The sequence below is a fragment of the Leuciscus leuciscus genome (assembly GCF_965113295.1).
Source record: "Leuciscus leuciscus genome assembly, chromosome: 5".
Lineage (NCBI taxonomy): Eukaryota > Metazoa > Chordata > Actinopteri > Cypriniformes > Leuciscidae > Leuciscus > Leuciscus leuciscus.
Genome location: NC_138729.1, coordinates 8,223,421 through 8,238,397, shown reverse-complemented (window position 1 = coordinate 8,238,397; position 14,977 = coordinate 8,223,421). Strand labels below are relative to the sequence as shown.

The 14,977-nt window shown below is 37.6% G+C and overlaps 2 protein-coding genes across 3 annotated transcripts; both read left to right on the top strand.

Moving 5' to 3' along the window:
• Positions 1-24: 24 nt before the first annotated feature.
• On the top strand, positions 25-2,878 carry alkbh4 (alkB homolog 4, lysine demthylase; the record flags this gene model as incomplete). Its single annotated transcript, XM_082170739.1, has 3 exons — positions 25-156; positions 1,182-1,376; positions 2,265-2,878. 3 exons carry the CDS (start codon positions 25-27, stop codon positions 2,781-2,783), a joined length of 846 nt encoding a protein of 281 aa, XP_082026865.1. The 3' UTR covers positions 2,784-2,878.
• A 904-nt stretch (positions 2,879-3,782) lies between these two features.
• lrwd1 (leucine-rich repeats and WD repeat domain containing 1) lies at positions 3,783-14,554 on the top strand. Of its 2 annotated transcripts, none has more exons than XM_082170721.1 (16): positions 3,783-3,899; positions 4,546-4,627; positions 5,512-5,746; positions 5,860-5,979; positions 6,774-6,920; positions 7,038-7,130; positions 7,677-8,159; positions 9,156-9,279; positions 9,379-9,485; positions 10,046-10,253; positions 11,122-11,194; positions 11,314-11,454; positions 11,563-11,666; positions 12,737-12,895; positions 13,082-13,191; positions 13,564-14,554. In XM_082170721.1, exons 1-16 carry the CDS (start codon positions 3,842-3,844, stop codon positions 13,711-13,713), a joined length of 2,394 nt encoding a protein of 797 aa, XP_082026847.1. In that variant the 5' UTR covers positions 3,783-3,841; the 3' UTR covers positions 13,714-14,554. The 2 variants fall into 2 exon arrangements, with proteins under 2 accessions (XP_082026847.1, XP_082026846.1); XM_082170720.1 differs by having other exon boundaries at positions 9,156-9,288.
• The last annotated feature ends 423 nt before the right edge of the window (positions 14,555-14,977 follow it).

The following is a 14,977-nucleotide window of genomic DNA, read 5'->3' as shown; positions in this document are numbered from 1 at the left end:
TTTGTGAGGGGACGCATTAAAGTGATGCACAAACGCTGCTTGATGGCTGCCGGGTATTTTCCGAGTATTAATAACTGTGGTTGTAAAGGAATAAGAACATGTCTGAGGTGTGAGGCACAGAAGGCTGAACAACATTTACGGCAGAAGAATGACCTGGTGAGTGAACAACATTACGTTCAAAAGACATTGCCTTGACATCTGTAGTTTGCGCACAAATGAGCCGAAGTTGCACTCAGTCACAGTCAGCATTGAGTTCAACCGGATCCTCCATTTAATAAAATTCAGATTGTTCTGCCTTGACTCTCAAAATTGTGCTACTAAGCTTTTCAAACTGTTCAAAGGTTTGAGTTCGGTAAGATTTTTGCTTTTGTTATTTTGAGCAAAAGTCTTTTATGCTTACCAAGCCTGAATTTGTTTGGATGAAAAATAAAGTAAATCAATAATACTGTAAAATATTATTAAGAAGTTAAATAACTCGTTTCTATTTGAATATTTTAAAACGTAAAGCTGAATTTTCAGCATCATTACGCCAGTCTTCAGTCAGTATCACATGTTCCTTTAGAAATCATTCTAATTTGGTGCTTATTTATTATTAATATCTATGTTGAAAACAGTTGTGCTGTTTAATATTTGTGTCAAAACCATGATGCATTTTTTCATAATTTTTAAGATGAGACACTACATGCTATAACAATTTTTTCATGCATCTGTCAATTTTGGGCTTTTTGGCATTTCATAAAGTGTTATTTTAGACGAGTGGAAAGAAAACATCCAAAATAAAAAAATATTCCTAAATCCAAAACCTCTGTAAAAACGTTTGACTCTGTCAACAAAATGAAACAATTGGCTTTGAACCTGGCTTTATTTAATGTTCAGATTTTTGTTCCAGAAGTTTATGCAAATTAGTTCATATTTAATTAGATAATGCTTTATTTGCATATTTAAACATTTCAGAAAACTTGTAATACAAAAATGTTTGCAATTCTTAATGTAATCAATTGACTGTGGAAGTATGGTGATATCTATTAGTTATTATTTTTTTTTAATAAAAAAAAAATTCACCTGGGGTGAATAGAAAATTTGAAAGAACACAATTAATTAATCTTTTGTAACATTACATTGTAAACTTTTGAACGCCACTATATAAAAAAAAAAAAAAGTGTACATATATTCTATTGCAGATCCAATATGATTTCACCTATGATCCCGTGTCAAAGACAGCGGTCCGAGAGGAGGAGAGTGGCTCTCGACAGTCCTATGTGTTTCCTGGAATATTTTTGTGGGAGAATTTTGTGTCAGAAGATGAAGAGAGAGAGCTGATCGCCAGAATGGATCAAGACGTCTGGAGAGAATCTCAGTCAGGCCGACGGAAACAGGTGAATAAGGGGAAAACACTGACACACTGTACTAAGAAATAAATTCCTTCCACTTTTTATTCATCAGCACAGCAGCACATAATTTATGTAGTAAACATTGTATATAAGAACATATATGATTTAAAGATGATTTTTTTTCTAGTTTGAGGGTTTGTTCAGTTTATTACAACAGTGCTGGTGTGTGAGATGCATTTTTAAAGAGGACCTATTATGCCCTTTCACAAAGTCCTGGTTTTGTTTTTGCGCTCTGCTAGAATAGGATTTCATGCTTGAATGTTCAAAAACACATTATTTTTCTCATATTTGACATTGTTGCAGCACCTCTCTTCCCAGTCTGTCTGTAACACTCTATTCAGTTCCTGTCTCTATGAAGCCCCTCCTTCTGAAAAGCACAGTGTGCTCTGATTGGTCGGCTGGACCAGTGTGTTGTGATTGGTCAACCGCTGTAGAGCTTGTTTTGGAAGTGTCACTCCCCTTACCATAACCATGAGTTTCGACATTACTAACGCAACTCAACCAGGCCTCGACCCCTTTTCTTTTTTTTTTTGGCGTATATCTTAGGCGGGAATTATTTATAGGCCTATGAGGAATATTGTGATGAGTTCGCTCCTTAAGAAAACTCAAGACTACAATGTAGGCGTTTCAGGGAGTTCAGAAACAGTGACACTGATAAAAAAAAAGATTAACTTCCTTTGCTTTGTGAATTTACTGTCCTTTTTCAAGCTTACACACTAATTCAAAAGTTGAAAATGTAAAAAAAAAAACATAATAGGTCCCCCTTAAAAGTTCAGAAATTCTATGTAGTTTCTAAATTAATATTAGGTTATAAAAGTTGTAAAACGGTACTATTGTAATAACATCCAAATAACAATATATTTATATCCAAAGGACTTTGGGCCAAAGGTGAACTTCAAAAAACGGCGTGTCCGTGTGGGAGACTTCACTGGCCTGCCTGCTATCAGTCGCCACCTGGTGGACAGGATGTCACAGGCTTCTCAGTTGGCCTCCTTCAAACCAGTAGAGCAGTGCAACCTAGACTATGATCCCATCAGAGGCTCTGCTATTGACCCTCACTTGGATGACAGCTGGCTGTGGGGAGAGCACCTGGTCACCATTAACCTGCTCTCGGACACTGTCCTCACGATGAGTTTAGATGGAGGCTGGGGAGACGTGGAGCACGGGGAGGTGAGAGTGGCTGTGCATTTACCACGCAGATCATTGGTTGTACTCTACGGAGAGGCACGTCACCGCTGGAAACATGCCATCCACAGAAAAGACATTCACGGGCGCAGAGTGTGCAGCACCTTCCGGGAGCTGTCTGCTGAGTTTCTACAGGGAGGAGAGCAGGAGAAACTGGGCTCAGAGTTGTTAGATCTAGCACTGAGCTTCAAGGGTGCTCCTCTATAAGCTTAGATAAGTGAACGTATCTTCAGTTTTCCTTGCACACAACTGTAAAGTGATTCTTTTTCATTCTTAATTTAAATAAAGGGATATTCTTTTTACTCACCGTTATGTTATTTTGTGAAAGAATAATGGTTATGAGCTGCAATTATTTCTAACTAATTTAATGATTCCCTTATATGTTTAGAGCAATCCAAATCATATTTTTTGGGTGTTTCAAACTCATGATTATGAAAACATTTCCTGCATAAAATAATCTAAAAAGTTGCCCTGAAACGGAAGATTTCAGTGTTGGGCGGGATTTGATTTTGTTCATCAGGAATTGATTGGATGGTTGTGGTTTGCTATCGCTGTGATGTCATGTGAGTGACAGGTTGTCCCGCCCTCGAGCCAGTAAACATCATCAGAGAAGAGAAGAGATGAAGGTGGAAGAAGGAGGGGAAGTTATTTTGATTCATGATTGTGAGGGCACATGAATATTAAAAAAATAATGATGTGCATGGATAAATCATTTATAATAAACAGATTCTCAATTTTGATTTTATTGTGACTTTAAATGTTTTAGCAAAGCTGCACTATTATTTGTAAGCCTTTTACAATAAATTGATAACTTTTTTAGAAATAGTTTTGATTTGGTTATTATATCAGTGGTTCTCAACCTTTTTTACTCCAAGCCCCTCCTTTGTCTGAGACAATATTTGAAGACCCTCCTATCTAAGCTGATATGTAACTTTGGTACTACTATTGTAATAAATACAAATAACTCAAATAACAGTTTAATGTTGTACATCTTTACTTTTAGTTTCTAAAAGAGTTTTAATTAAGATTATATTAACTTATTGGGGCCCTTGGAAGTTTGCCCACTGGTTGAGATTCACTGGTTTATAATTATATTTGTAAAAGTGTGCTTGAAATATTTCAGGTATAACTGCACGTTCATGTTTTCTGACTACAGTGCCACACTCAATATGGCGGAATGATGACGCCACAACCAACTTGTACGTCACAGCTGGTCAAAGTTCATTTGTATTTTCCCGGGAAAACGATCTTTCGTTCTAATCCTCATGACCTCGTGTGTATTTACATTTAAATCAGATTTCTGGCCCCGCGTGTACGTGAGAGGTAAGCTGTGTACATCGCTTTGAGCACCAATAAAATTATTTTTACTCTAACGTCTGTAAAACACAACGTTTATTTAACACGGCTAAACTCAACAGCACAATAAACATAAAAAAATAAAATAAAATAAAACTCATTAAGGAGTTGAGCAGTTATAATCAGTCATAATCAGTTAACAAATACGTAATAACGGATGCACAATATGCAGCATCGTATTTATGATTTCAAAGTTGCCTTTCAAAGTTGATTTTACCAACAATATTGCTTTTTGTGAGTAATATGTGACTTTAAACTTCACATTAAAAATAATGCAAGTTTTGATTTTTTTATATATTTTGACATTTCTTTTGGGAATTATAATTACAAATTTTTCTTTGTTTACTTAACGTTAGCATTTTCCAGTATTTGCGGAATGTAAATAATGTTGCTCTCTAGTCTCTATAAAAGTTTCACTGCAATCTCCTGTGTTCACAGCCCTCATAGGGTGTGAATAGACCACTTGTCCTGTGTCATTACATAACAATACACGTTTCTGACACCTAAATGCCCAATAGCTAGAGATTTACCAAGTGTCTGAAACCTGCAATCATTCCAGCCCACCTTTATAAGGTCTGATTAAACACAAAACCCACACTTTCACTGTGTGCAGCCATGGAGAAGATAACAGAGAAGATACTGCTGGAGAAAAGCTCTCCAAAGGCAAACAAACTGGACCAGATCAAGACCCTCAAGTAAGAGTTTGTGATTTTAAGGCACACTATGATGTGTTTTGGTCTGTCAGTCAAAAGTTATTTTTTAATAATAATTACAATGTCTAATGCTCACCAAGGCTGTGTTTATTTGAGCAAAAATACAGTTAAACAGTAATATTGTGAAATGTATTCCTGTGATGTCATTACTCCAGTCTTCAGTGTCACATGATCCTTCAGAAATCATTCTAATATGTTGATTTGCTGCTCAAGATTGAAACATTATTATTATTATCAGTGTTGAAAACCATTTTTTGTGGAAACTGCAATATACTACCTTTTAAAAGTTTATGGTAAATAAGTTAATAAATTAATACTTTTATTCAGCAAGTGTGTGTTAAATTGATTCAAGTGACAGTAAAGCCATTTATAATGTTACAAAAGATTTCTCTTTCAAACGCTGTGTTTTGAACTTTCTATTAATCAAAGAATCTGGAGAAAACATATCAGAGTTTCCACAAAAGTATTAAGCAGCAAAACAGTTTTTTTTTCCAACATTGATATCAATAAGAGCCATTATTAATAATTGAGCACAAATAATAATTGATAATAACTGAGCAGTAATTCAGCATATTATGCTGAGTAATGATGCTGGAAATTCAACTTTGACATCACAGGAATAAATTATATTGTAAATTATATTAAGATGGAAAACAGATGTGTTAAAATGTAGTAATATCACTGTTTTTACTGTATTTTTTATCAAATAAATTCAGCCTTGGTGAGCAGAAAAGACTGAGCAATCAAAAAAACATTAATAAATCTTAATTTGACCGCCAGTGTATTAAAAGAATAAAGATAACTATTTGAATGTCCTTAGGTTTGTAAAATATATGATCTGATATATGTGTGTATTCTCTGCTCAGTCTCTCACGCATGGGTCTGAAGAGCGAGGATCTGCCTGTGCCTCTGCTGTCTAAACTCTGTAGTCTAGAGCAGTTGGATTTGTCTGGGAACATGTTGCAGGAGATTCCCAAAGGCCTCTCTCTACCCTGCCTGAAGATCCTGAACTGCTCAGACAACGAAATGGAGGATGTGACATCACTGGAAGCCCTGAGAAACATCGAAGAGCTTAGACTAGAGGACAACCTCTACCTCACAGTGAGAATCACACTTTCAACCCTCATATTTATTTGAAATCAGAGCATCATCAGTGGCGTTTGTTGACACTATCAATCTTGCGGTCTCTATAAATTGTTTAAATTTTTTTTTAGGTCAATGATGAACACAAAGTGATCTTCCTGTTACCTAGACTGAGGATGTTCAATGGGAAGGATATCAGCTCTACGGCACATCATATTCGCCATGGCAGCACTGAGATCCTCAGGAAGAGGGTGAGAACTGACTTTTACATGTATTCATATCATTGTCCGCCATTGCCCTGTTTACACCTGGTGCTAAGATGTGTTTCGGTCGATCGGATCATAAGTAGACGAGGGAGACACATTCCCGTTTACACTTGGTGTTTTAATCCGTCTCTTTTGTCCACTTTCAACCACTTCTGTCCTGATTTCTTCGAGGGGAGGGTCTATGGGCGAGTAAACGTATGAGTTTTTTCAGATCTTTCGATTAAGTGGACAAAATACTGTAAGCTTGTGCAATTTACATGTGAACACGACCGGAGACGACGGGAAAAACATGCTCTGACAGCCACAAGTGTGAGTGTGTGTTAGAAATCAGGAATGTTGAGAGAACATTGTGCTTGGTACATTTTTCGTCTTCAAACCAAACTTGGGTCTCCAGCCGACAGAGTTTAAATCCAGTCTCGCTAGTGCGCTTCCCATAATCGTTACACATTAGGTCAGAAGGCGGAGAGTAGACGGTCTTTTGTGGCTGTTTGAACACATGAGCGTTTACACTACGAAATCAGTCCAGTCTTTTGCGTTTATGACTACCTCTGGAAGTGGTTAAAAGTGGACAAACATTTTAGACCCCGTTTACACCTGTATTTAGTGTCGCCCACTTGTGATCCGATCGACCAAAACGCATCTTAATACCAGGTGTAAACAGGGCCTATGTGATATTTCTGTCTGGTTTTTGTTATTGTTAATTTCAGTTAGTTTGTATATTTTTGAAGATCCCATGAAACTACTATAGTATTTCTTCATTGTTTTTTGACCACCCTCAGGTGATTGCTTTGTGGGAACGAAGCTTCAGTCTCCCTGATCCCGTCACGGCACAGAGTCTGGCTGCTGTGGAGAAGAGTTTTGTCGATGCTGCCTACAGCGAAATCAAATACGGCCCCAGTTCCTTGAGCGAGTTCACAAAGTTTAGGGTCGGTACTCTTGTGTGTTTACTGCGTTCACTGACGCAGATCTTTGCATTAATAGAGCCTCTATATTGCTGTGTCTCTGTGGTTGCATTTGAACTCATTTTGTTTTTGCTTTTTAAGCTTGAAATGATTGCAAAGGAATATTTGAAGTCACTGACCTGCAGTGAAGAAGGAAGCAAAGTCCAAGACGTCACTCCAACAAAGGAGAATGAGGTAAAGACAGTGGCCTAATTTTTTCGATTTAAAGTCAAATCAAATCAAAATCATGGTACAGTTTAATGAACCTTTTTGACAAAATATAATCATACACACACGTTTCTTACCTCGTCACATTCAGTTTTGAATGGCATCATTATTTAAATGATAGCATATTTTCAATTCAAAATGGTGAAATTACAATGAAAAAGTGGTGCATCACTGTATGTTACTGTGGGTCGTTAAACATATCCATCTTATCACGCATGTGAAACACTTACATAAACATATCCATCTTATCACGCACGCACTCTTTCACTGTAAAAACTAAAACCATATTCTAATAAAGTATGAACTATCAATCAGACGACAGAAGGCATGTAGTAGATTGTGAACAAGTTTTTCAGCAAATTTTGATCATGTTGATAATTTAGAGGCTTTAGAAATTTGCGTATGAAATGTAATACTGTAGGCTTTATAGAGATAAAATGATTTTTCCCATCCCAGGTGATAATTGCATAGAAGTTAAAGAACATATATATTTCATTGTTTTACACAACACAGACTCCTACAGAGAGAAAGACTCGTGATGTTGGTGGTAACAGTATCACAAGTCCTCAGAAAAGAACCCGAAACAACACAGAGGTGTCTGCAGAGGCCAGTCCACGAAAGTCAAGTCGCTTGGCGAGTGCAGCTCCGGTTGAGGCTAGTCCACGGAAATCCACTCGAGTGCTGAGCACTCCACAGAAAACTGACCCTGGATTGTCCAGCCCCAGAAAGCGTGCCAGAATGACCAGCATGGACTCTCCCGAGGGAAGTCCAAGGAAATCAAGCCGCCTGGAAAATATTTCTCAGAAAGTTGTTAGCAAAACTGAAAGCCCCAGAAAAGCTTCTAAGAGGCCAGACATCTCTACGCCCACATCAAGGCCGGCCAAACGTGAGAGTCCGATGAAAACGGCTAAAGATCAGACTACAGCTCAACAAAGCAAACAAACCACTGCCAACACTCCTCGGAAAACTACCAGAACCAAACTCCATGTTCCTCAGGTGGGTCAAAGACATGGCGCTTATTTTTTTTCTTTGTTTCGGGGATCTACTGGAATGGGTTTTTATGCTTGAATGTTCAAAAAACACATTATTATTTCACATATTTTACATTATTGCTGCATCTCTCTTCCCAGTCTGTCAGGAACGCCCAGTTTAGTTAATAGGATAGTTAATAGTTAAAGGATACATTAACAATGACTTGAATATAAATCATCTATGATGAGAAATTAAAAACGTGTTGAATTCTAACTCATTTTTGTGTTTTTGGGGGGCATAAAAAAAGTCAAGGTCTTCAGATTATAATGAAGAAAAAACATTTCATTAGAAGAATACAATTATTGAAAACCTTAAGTAGTTTTAAGTATATTTCAGCATTTATTACTTTAAGTTATTTGTTTTAAAACAAAAGCTTTTTAAACATTTATAACTTTTTATGCCAAATTAAAGTCATGTGGTGTGACCAACATGCAGAAAAAAGATGCAGATAATTTGACCTTAGGTAAGGTTGGGTTAGGTTGTAAAACATCACGTGGCTTAGCCCCCCATTTTATGATATTTATTTATACATAAATAAATAATTTCTGATATTTGTAAAATACCTTGAAAAATAGTTGTTGAAAATATTTAGTCATAGTTTTGAGGTGTAATGAAAATTTGGCATTACAGTTACTTTTTACTTGGACCACATGACATTTTTAGCCATCAAATAAAAACATGAATACAAAACATGTATTGTAAACTAATTTTATTTTATCTCAGACACTCCTATTTGTTGTTTTTGAACTTTAATCAGCTTTCTGACCATGGTTTTGGTTTTAAACAATTCCCTTATTGCTCCAGATTATTGTATTTGCATGTCTATTGCCACTGAATCACTCTTAAGTTGTGCTTTCCTATTGTTGCTTTTACTGTATTTGTATTCCGTTTACTGTTGATTGCTCATCACACAGTCATTAGCGCATCATTAATGTGCGTCTCTCTCCCGTGCCGTTCCAGGAGCCGGTGAGTCTGCAGCCGTTCCACGTCCTGCAGTGTCACAGTCGACAGGACAGTCCAGACGACTTCAGCACGCAGCTTTGGGCCTGTGCGTTTGAGCCCGCGCAGGAATGCAGTGGTGGTGGTGAGCAAGGTCAAGTCAAGTACAAAATGAAATCAGCTGTGCTGTATGCTTGAATGTATTATTGATCTGATACGTCTGCCATTGCTTTTAATCTGTTAGATATCAGAGATGTGTCTCGGACAGTTGCCACATGTGGAGGGGAAACTTTGTGTGTGATTGACTGTGAGTCAGGACATGTGCTGAAGAAATACAAGGTTCCTGGTGAGGTGAGTGCAAAGAAGTTCTGTACAATACCGTCTCTTTCCACCAGGTGGCTGTGGTGTTGGCCAATCAGTTTTCTGTATCACAGAAATGAGACATGGAATACACTGGCTATTCAGACAATCATATCTCAGTTCTGCTGTCTGCATTATACAGTATGTGCATGTGCACAGTATGCAAATATTCCATATGCATTGAATACCTGAGTTCAGTTCAGTATTCAACAGAGCAGACTTTGAGAAAAAAAGTCCCACAATGCAATGCACACAACTTGATGGTCCATTTGTAATGAATATACTAGCGAGATTTTTCTGGAATGTTGGTAAAACCAATTATCTCTCAATCTCTAGAACATACTGGAAGTTATTAAGTTATTACTGAAATTTATGCTTACTGATCCCATATACTTTTTTTAATACACAGTGTATACAGTAATATATTCCATTGTGAACAGGCACTGACAAATCTATTTCCATTTTCTTTGGCGTGATGTCACAGAATCCAACCTAGCCTGTCTGCATCCAATGCCTGTAAATTCAGTGTTGCATTCCCTGTTGTCTTGCAGGAGTTCTTCTCACTAGCATGGTCCACGGTGCTGATGTCCAGGACAGGAGGCTCTGCCCGACCCTGTAATATCCTGGCTGCTGGGGGAAAGAGGGGTCTTGTAAAGCTCATCCATCCCAGAGTCAACCTGGCGTTCGGAGAGTTTCGCGCCAGTCGTCGTGCCATTTCCATTATGCGCTTCAGTCCACGCAACACTAGCTTTCTCTTCAGTGAGTGAAACAAACCGGTAATACATTAGGGGCTTTCACCGGTGGAACGTTTTCATAGTTCCTATAACTATTGGCGGAAGTACACACTTTTTGGCATGTTCGCACTGCAGGAACTGGGAATGATTTTAGTTATAGGAACGCCTTTTGGGGGAACTAAATTAGCTCCTACTTCAGATTAGGGTCTAACTAGCACTATAGGAACTACCAGTGATGTAAGTGTACGTGGATTGGCCGATTTAAAAAAAAACCTGCCATTTAAAAAAAAACATATAAACACAGTTTACATATACCTTGGCGGGAGGAGCAAACGACAGACACAGTGGGTGTGGCCTCCCTCCAAAAAGGGAAAGAAGTGTCCAATGGGAAAAAGTGCCTCCCTCTTCATTCTGGGATGTGAGGGGCGGCAGCTCTCTTCTGTAGCAGCTCGGTTTCCCTGGGACCGCAGCGTTTAAGGGGCAGGGCCCTCTCTCACACCCACTACAGTCGGGAACCTGGCGAAGGCCGGCAATTTAAGGATCGCCGAAGTCCAGGCACTTCATAACCTTAACGCTACGGAGTTGTTGACATTGTTAAATGTTGCGCTTAAATGATGTAGCTGTCGGCCGGCTTAAGTCGCTTCAGAGTTCCTACTGGCAGTGCGAATGCAACCAGGAAAATGGCCCTAGGGGAGCACAATGCCACCAATGGTCTCTACGATCAACTTAGGCTTACAGTGCTTTTGGGAAACGCACCCCTGATGGCTAGTTCCTGTAACTGAGTTTCTAACTACCTGGTGCAAAAGCCCCTATGAGACTAATTGAATAGACTGAATAACAACTTATTTGAGCTATATAGACATAACTAAAAATCACTTTGTTTCTATTTACAGCTGGAACGTATGAAAATAAGATCTTTTTGTGGGACATTGGTGAACTGGATCGTGATTACAACTTTAAAATCAGGTTATTTATTATTTATTTTCCTGTAATTTGTGTGCTGCATTTATGTTCAAAAGCATTTACATTTCATTTTTAAACTCTAGCACACTTGTCCATAACTGTATTTCTTCTGTTACCCACAGTAAGCTGCTGGTCCTGGAGACGTGCTCCACTCCTCTGCATGTCTCTCTGCTCCCCGCGTCTCCAGACACACACCTTCTCTCGGCCTGTGATGACGGGCTGTATGTGTTTGACATCCAGCTCAGTAAAAACACACAGAAGAGGTTTGAGTTTTCCATCAGTTCAGATATTATCATCCCTCTGCTGATTAATCTGTGTGGCAAAGAAAAAAAGTTTCTTTATTGAAATTTACTTTGCTTTTTTTTTTCCAGAAATGAGGAGATGGAGGTTGTGTTTCCAATTTACAAGAAAAACGACAAGAAAAACACCTACCGGACTATTGACGGACTGAGCTTCCTCTCAGATGATATAGTGGGTGAGTAAATAATAAGAAAAGTACTGGACTAGTTGACCAAAGAATACATTTAATATATAATGTATATTTTAGGTGGATTATTATTGATGAATCATTATTATTACTTTAATACTTGGTATATAATTATATATTTAAATTATTAATAATTGTTATTACTGATGTTCTTGTTACCATTATTCACTAAATATTTAATTTGAAACATATTTGTAAAAATAATTTCAAGGTCGTCATCTTGTAGCTGTACATTTTCCATTTACAATTGTGCCTAGTATAAGGCTAGGCATATTATCTTTGAAAGTGACTCTTAAAGGGATAGTTCACCCAAAAATGAACATTCTGTCATTAATTACTCACCTTAACCCTCAAGACTTTTGTTCATCTTCGAAACTCGAAGATATTTTGATGAAATCTGAGAGCTTTCTGTCCCTCCATTGACGGTTACGCAACTACCACCTTGATGCTTAAAAATTTCATAAAGAGATCGTAAAACTAATCCATAGGAATTGAACGGTTTAGTCCAAATTTTCTAAAGAGACTCGGATGACTTTATATGATGAACAGATAGAATTTAGGCTTTTAGTCATATATCAACTCACACATCAGTTGTGGTAAACAAACGGAAACTCAAGTTTGTTCACTTGACGTGTGAGAACCAATGAGGTTCATTCTCGTGTTACGCAGCATGTTTGAGCTTCTGCAAGAACCAATGAATAAATGTGAATAAAAGCCTAAATTCAATCTGTTCATTATATCAAGCGATTGTGTCTCTTCAGAAATTTTGGACTAGTTTTATGATCTCTTTATGAACTTTTTGAAGCGACAAAGTGACTGTCAATGTAAATAAAAATATCTTTATTTGTGTTCCAAAAATGAATGAAAGACTTACAGGTATGGAACGACATATGAGTGAGTAATTAATGACAATTTTTAAATCATTTGATTAATGTGGATTTTTTTACAATCTCTTTATAAACATTTTGAATTTTCATTTTTGGGTGAACTATTCCTTTAAAACGTTTTGTGGCCTTTATATTGAAGGCAGTAATGATGGTTGTCATTTCTCCTCCCAGCGTCCAAGAGCCACATGCAGGGCTCTATCTACCTGTGGAGCTGGAGAGCTACACGGGCATCTTGGAATGGCAGAAAGAAAGAGGTGGCAGCTGTTGTTCTGGCAGAGCTGCAGTGGTCCAGCACTGAGATCCCATACCTGTCTCTAGGCACCTGTCCAGGTATTCATGTTGTGTATATGAAATGTCATATGGTCAAATACAGGGACAAAAAAAAAGTCAGTATAAAATATGCAGAATCTGTCTGGGTAGTGCTCAATAATAATGTACCAATCACTGGTGAGATTTGTATGCATATATGCAGAAAATCTGAAGGCAAAACTGATGTGTGATGTTTTTTTCTTGTAGGTTATGGTTATGTGGTGTGTGGGGATGATCAAGGCAGACTATGGATGTACCATATCACAGACACCATGATGGAAAACTTCAAGAGTGGAAAAACGATTTCAGCCACTGAGGTAAGTTAACCATTGCTGGGTGAGCGATACGGTATGGGTTTAATGATAATATTTTAATGGTGAACTATAAATAATAACGTCCTAATGAACTGGTTTTATTCAAGTCAAAAATATTATATAATATTGCTGAATCAACCTTAACCAACAAAATTCATTTTTATGGGTTAAATCAAGTAAGCAATAGCCACCACTTTTTGGTGTTTTGTTTGTCAAGTTTTCTCTCAATAAAATCTCTCAAAGTAATTCTGTTAGCTGCAGTATAGACACACTAAATCCTTTAAGAAAATGTCAACTCTAGAGGAGTGATTGTTGTCTATGGTTGTATACAGAGCTGCTGGATCTCATTTCCCTCTTTTGCTTGTGTTATTTCAGGTGCTGGAGTGGCCGTCACCGGTTCGAGCTGGAATGGGTGCATTAGAGGGGCCTTCTATCAACAGCATTGCCATGGATCCTGATCTACATTACTTAGTTGCCCTTACTGACAAGAATATGGCTGTGGTTTGGAAGAGAGAGAATCACTGAGGAAAAAGAGATGTTCAGTTGCTGGCAGTATTTCTCCTTATTCTGAACTCGACTTGAATTGAGATCATGATTGTTTGAGGAGAGCAGGAGTTAAAAAGAAAATGAAGACTTCACCTGTTTTTAAGACTTATTGTCTCAAAGAGACAAAGACTATTTTAGCCATTGTGTAAATTGTTCCTTTTCCACTTTTACTAGTTTTAGTAGGTAGAAGGAAATTGTAATTGCAAACTCATTCATAATTTTTTCTTATTTTGGTCTTCCAAAAAAATATTAAAGGGGACCTATTATGCCATTTTTGTCTTAATTTTGTTTTTGGGGTCTACTAGAACAGGTTTTCATAATTGAATGTTAAAAAAAACAGCAACTCTCTTCCCAGTCTGAGCTGCGCTTCTCAAAAGCAACGTAAGCCTAGGAAGATCATAGAACCATTGGCACCAATGTTCTTTACGATCAACTTAGCTCGTGTTTAGTTGCTTGTGCTTGTGTTTAGTTGCATCGTGCCCTGTTTAGTTCCTGTCTCTATGAAGTCCCTCCTTCCGAAAAGCACAGTGTGCTCTGATTGGTCGGCTGGACAGTGTGTTGTGATTAGTCATTCACTTCAAGTGTGTTTCAGAAATGTCACCCCCCTTAACTACTTTGAGCGACTTTGAGCTTTTTAACTTTGCAGACCTTTTTTATGCGCTAACAGCAACATTGCACACTAAATAAAGATACAAATTTAAAAAAGGATAATAGGACCCCTTTAATTTCAGAGAAAAGACGGTCAGAAAATAATGAGAAAACAGGACTTTTTATATTTTTGTTTTCACGAATAAACTGGTGTCATACACCATTTACTTATTTACACGACTCTCATTCATGCTTCACACGTCATGTTCATAGGACATGTTCACAATCTGACTAGTTGCTAAACTGATGCAGAGATACACACGTCGCTGAAGCAGATTAATTGGTCTGGAACTATGTGTAACATAAAAGTGACTGATTTCTGCCTCTACAGCTCTCAGTTGGGTGTGCTGCATTTCCATATTTCACCATAGATATACATTAGAAAAATGTGGGGTGCTGTTGAGTTTGGGAAGGTGTCTCTGCCGTCTTAGTACAATCATTACATACTGTAGCCTATCTGCCTTCTCAAACCATATGCTAAATGTTTCATTTCCAACTCACTTTTACTTTTACATCTTAAAATAGTCCATACACTGAAAAATGTTTTATATAATATTTGTTGCAAGTTTATATAGAGGTCTATCTTTTCAAGTGG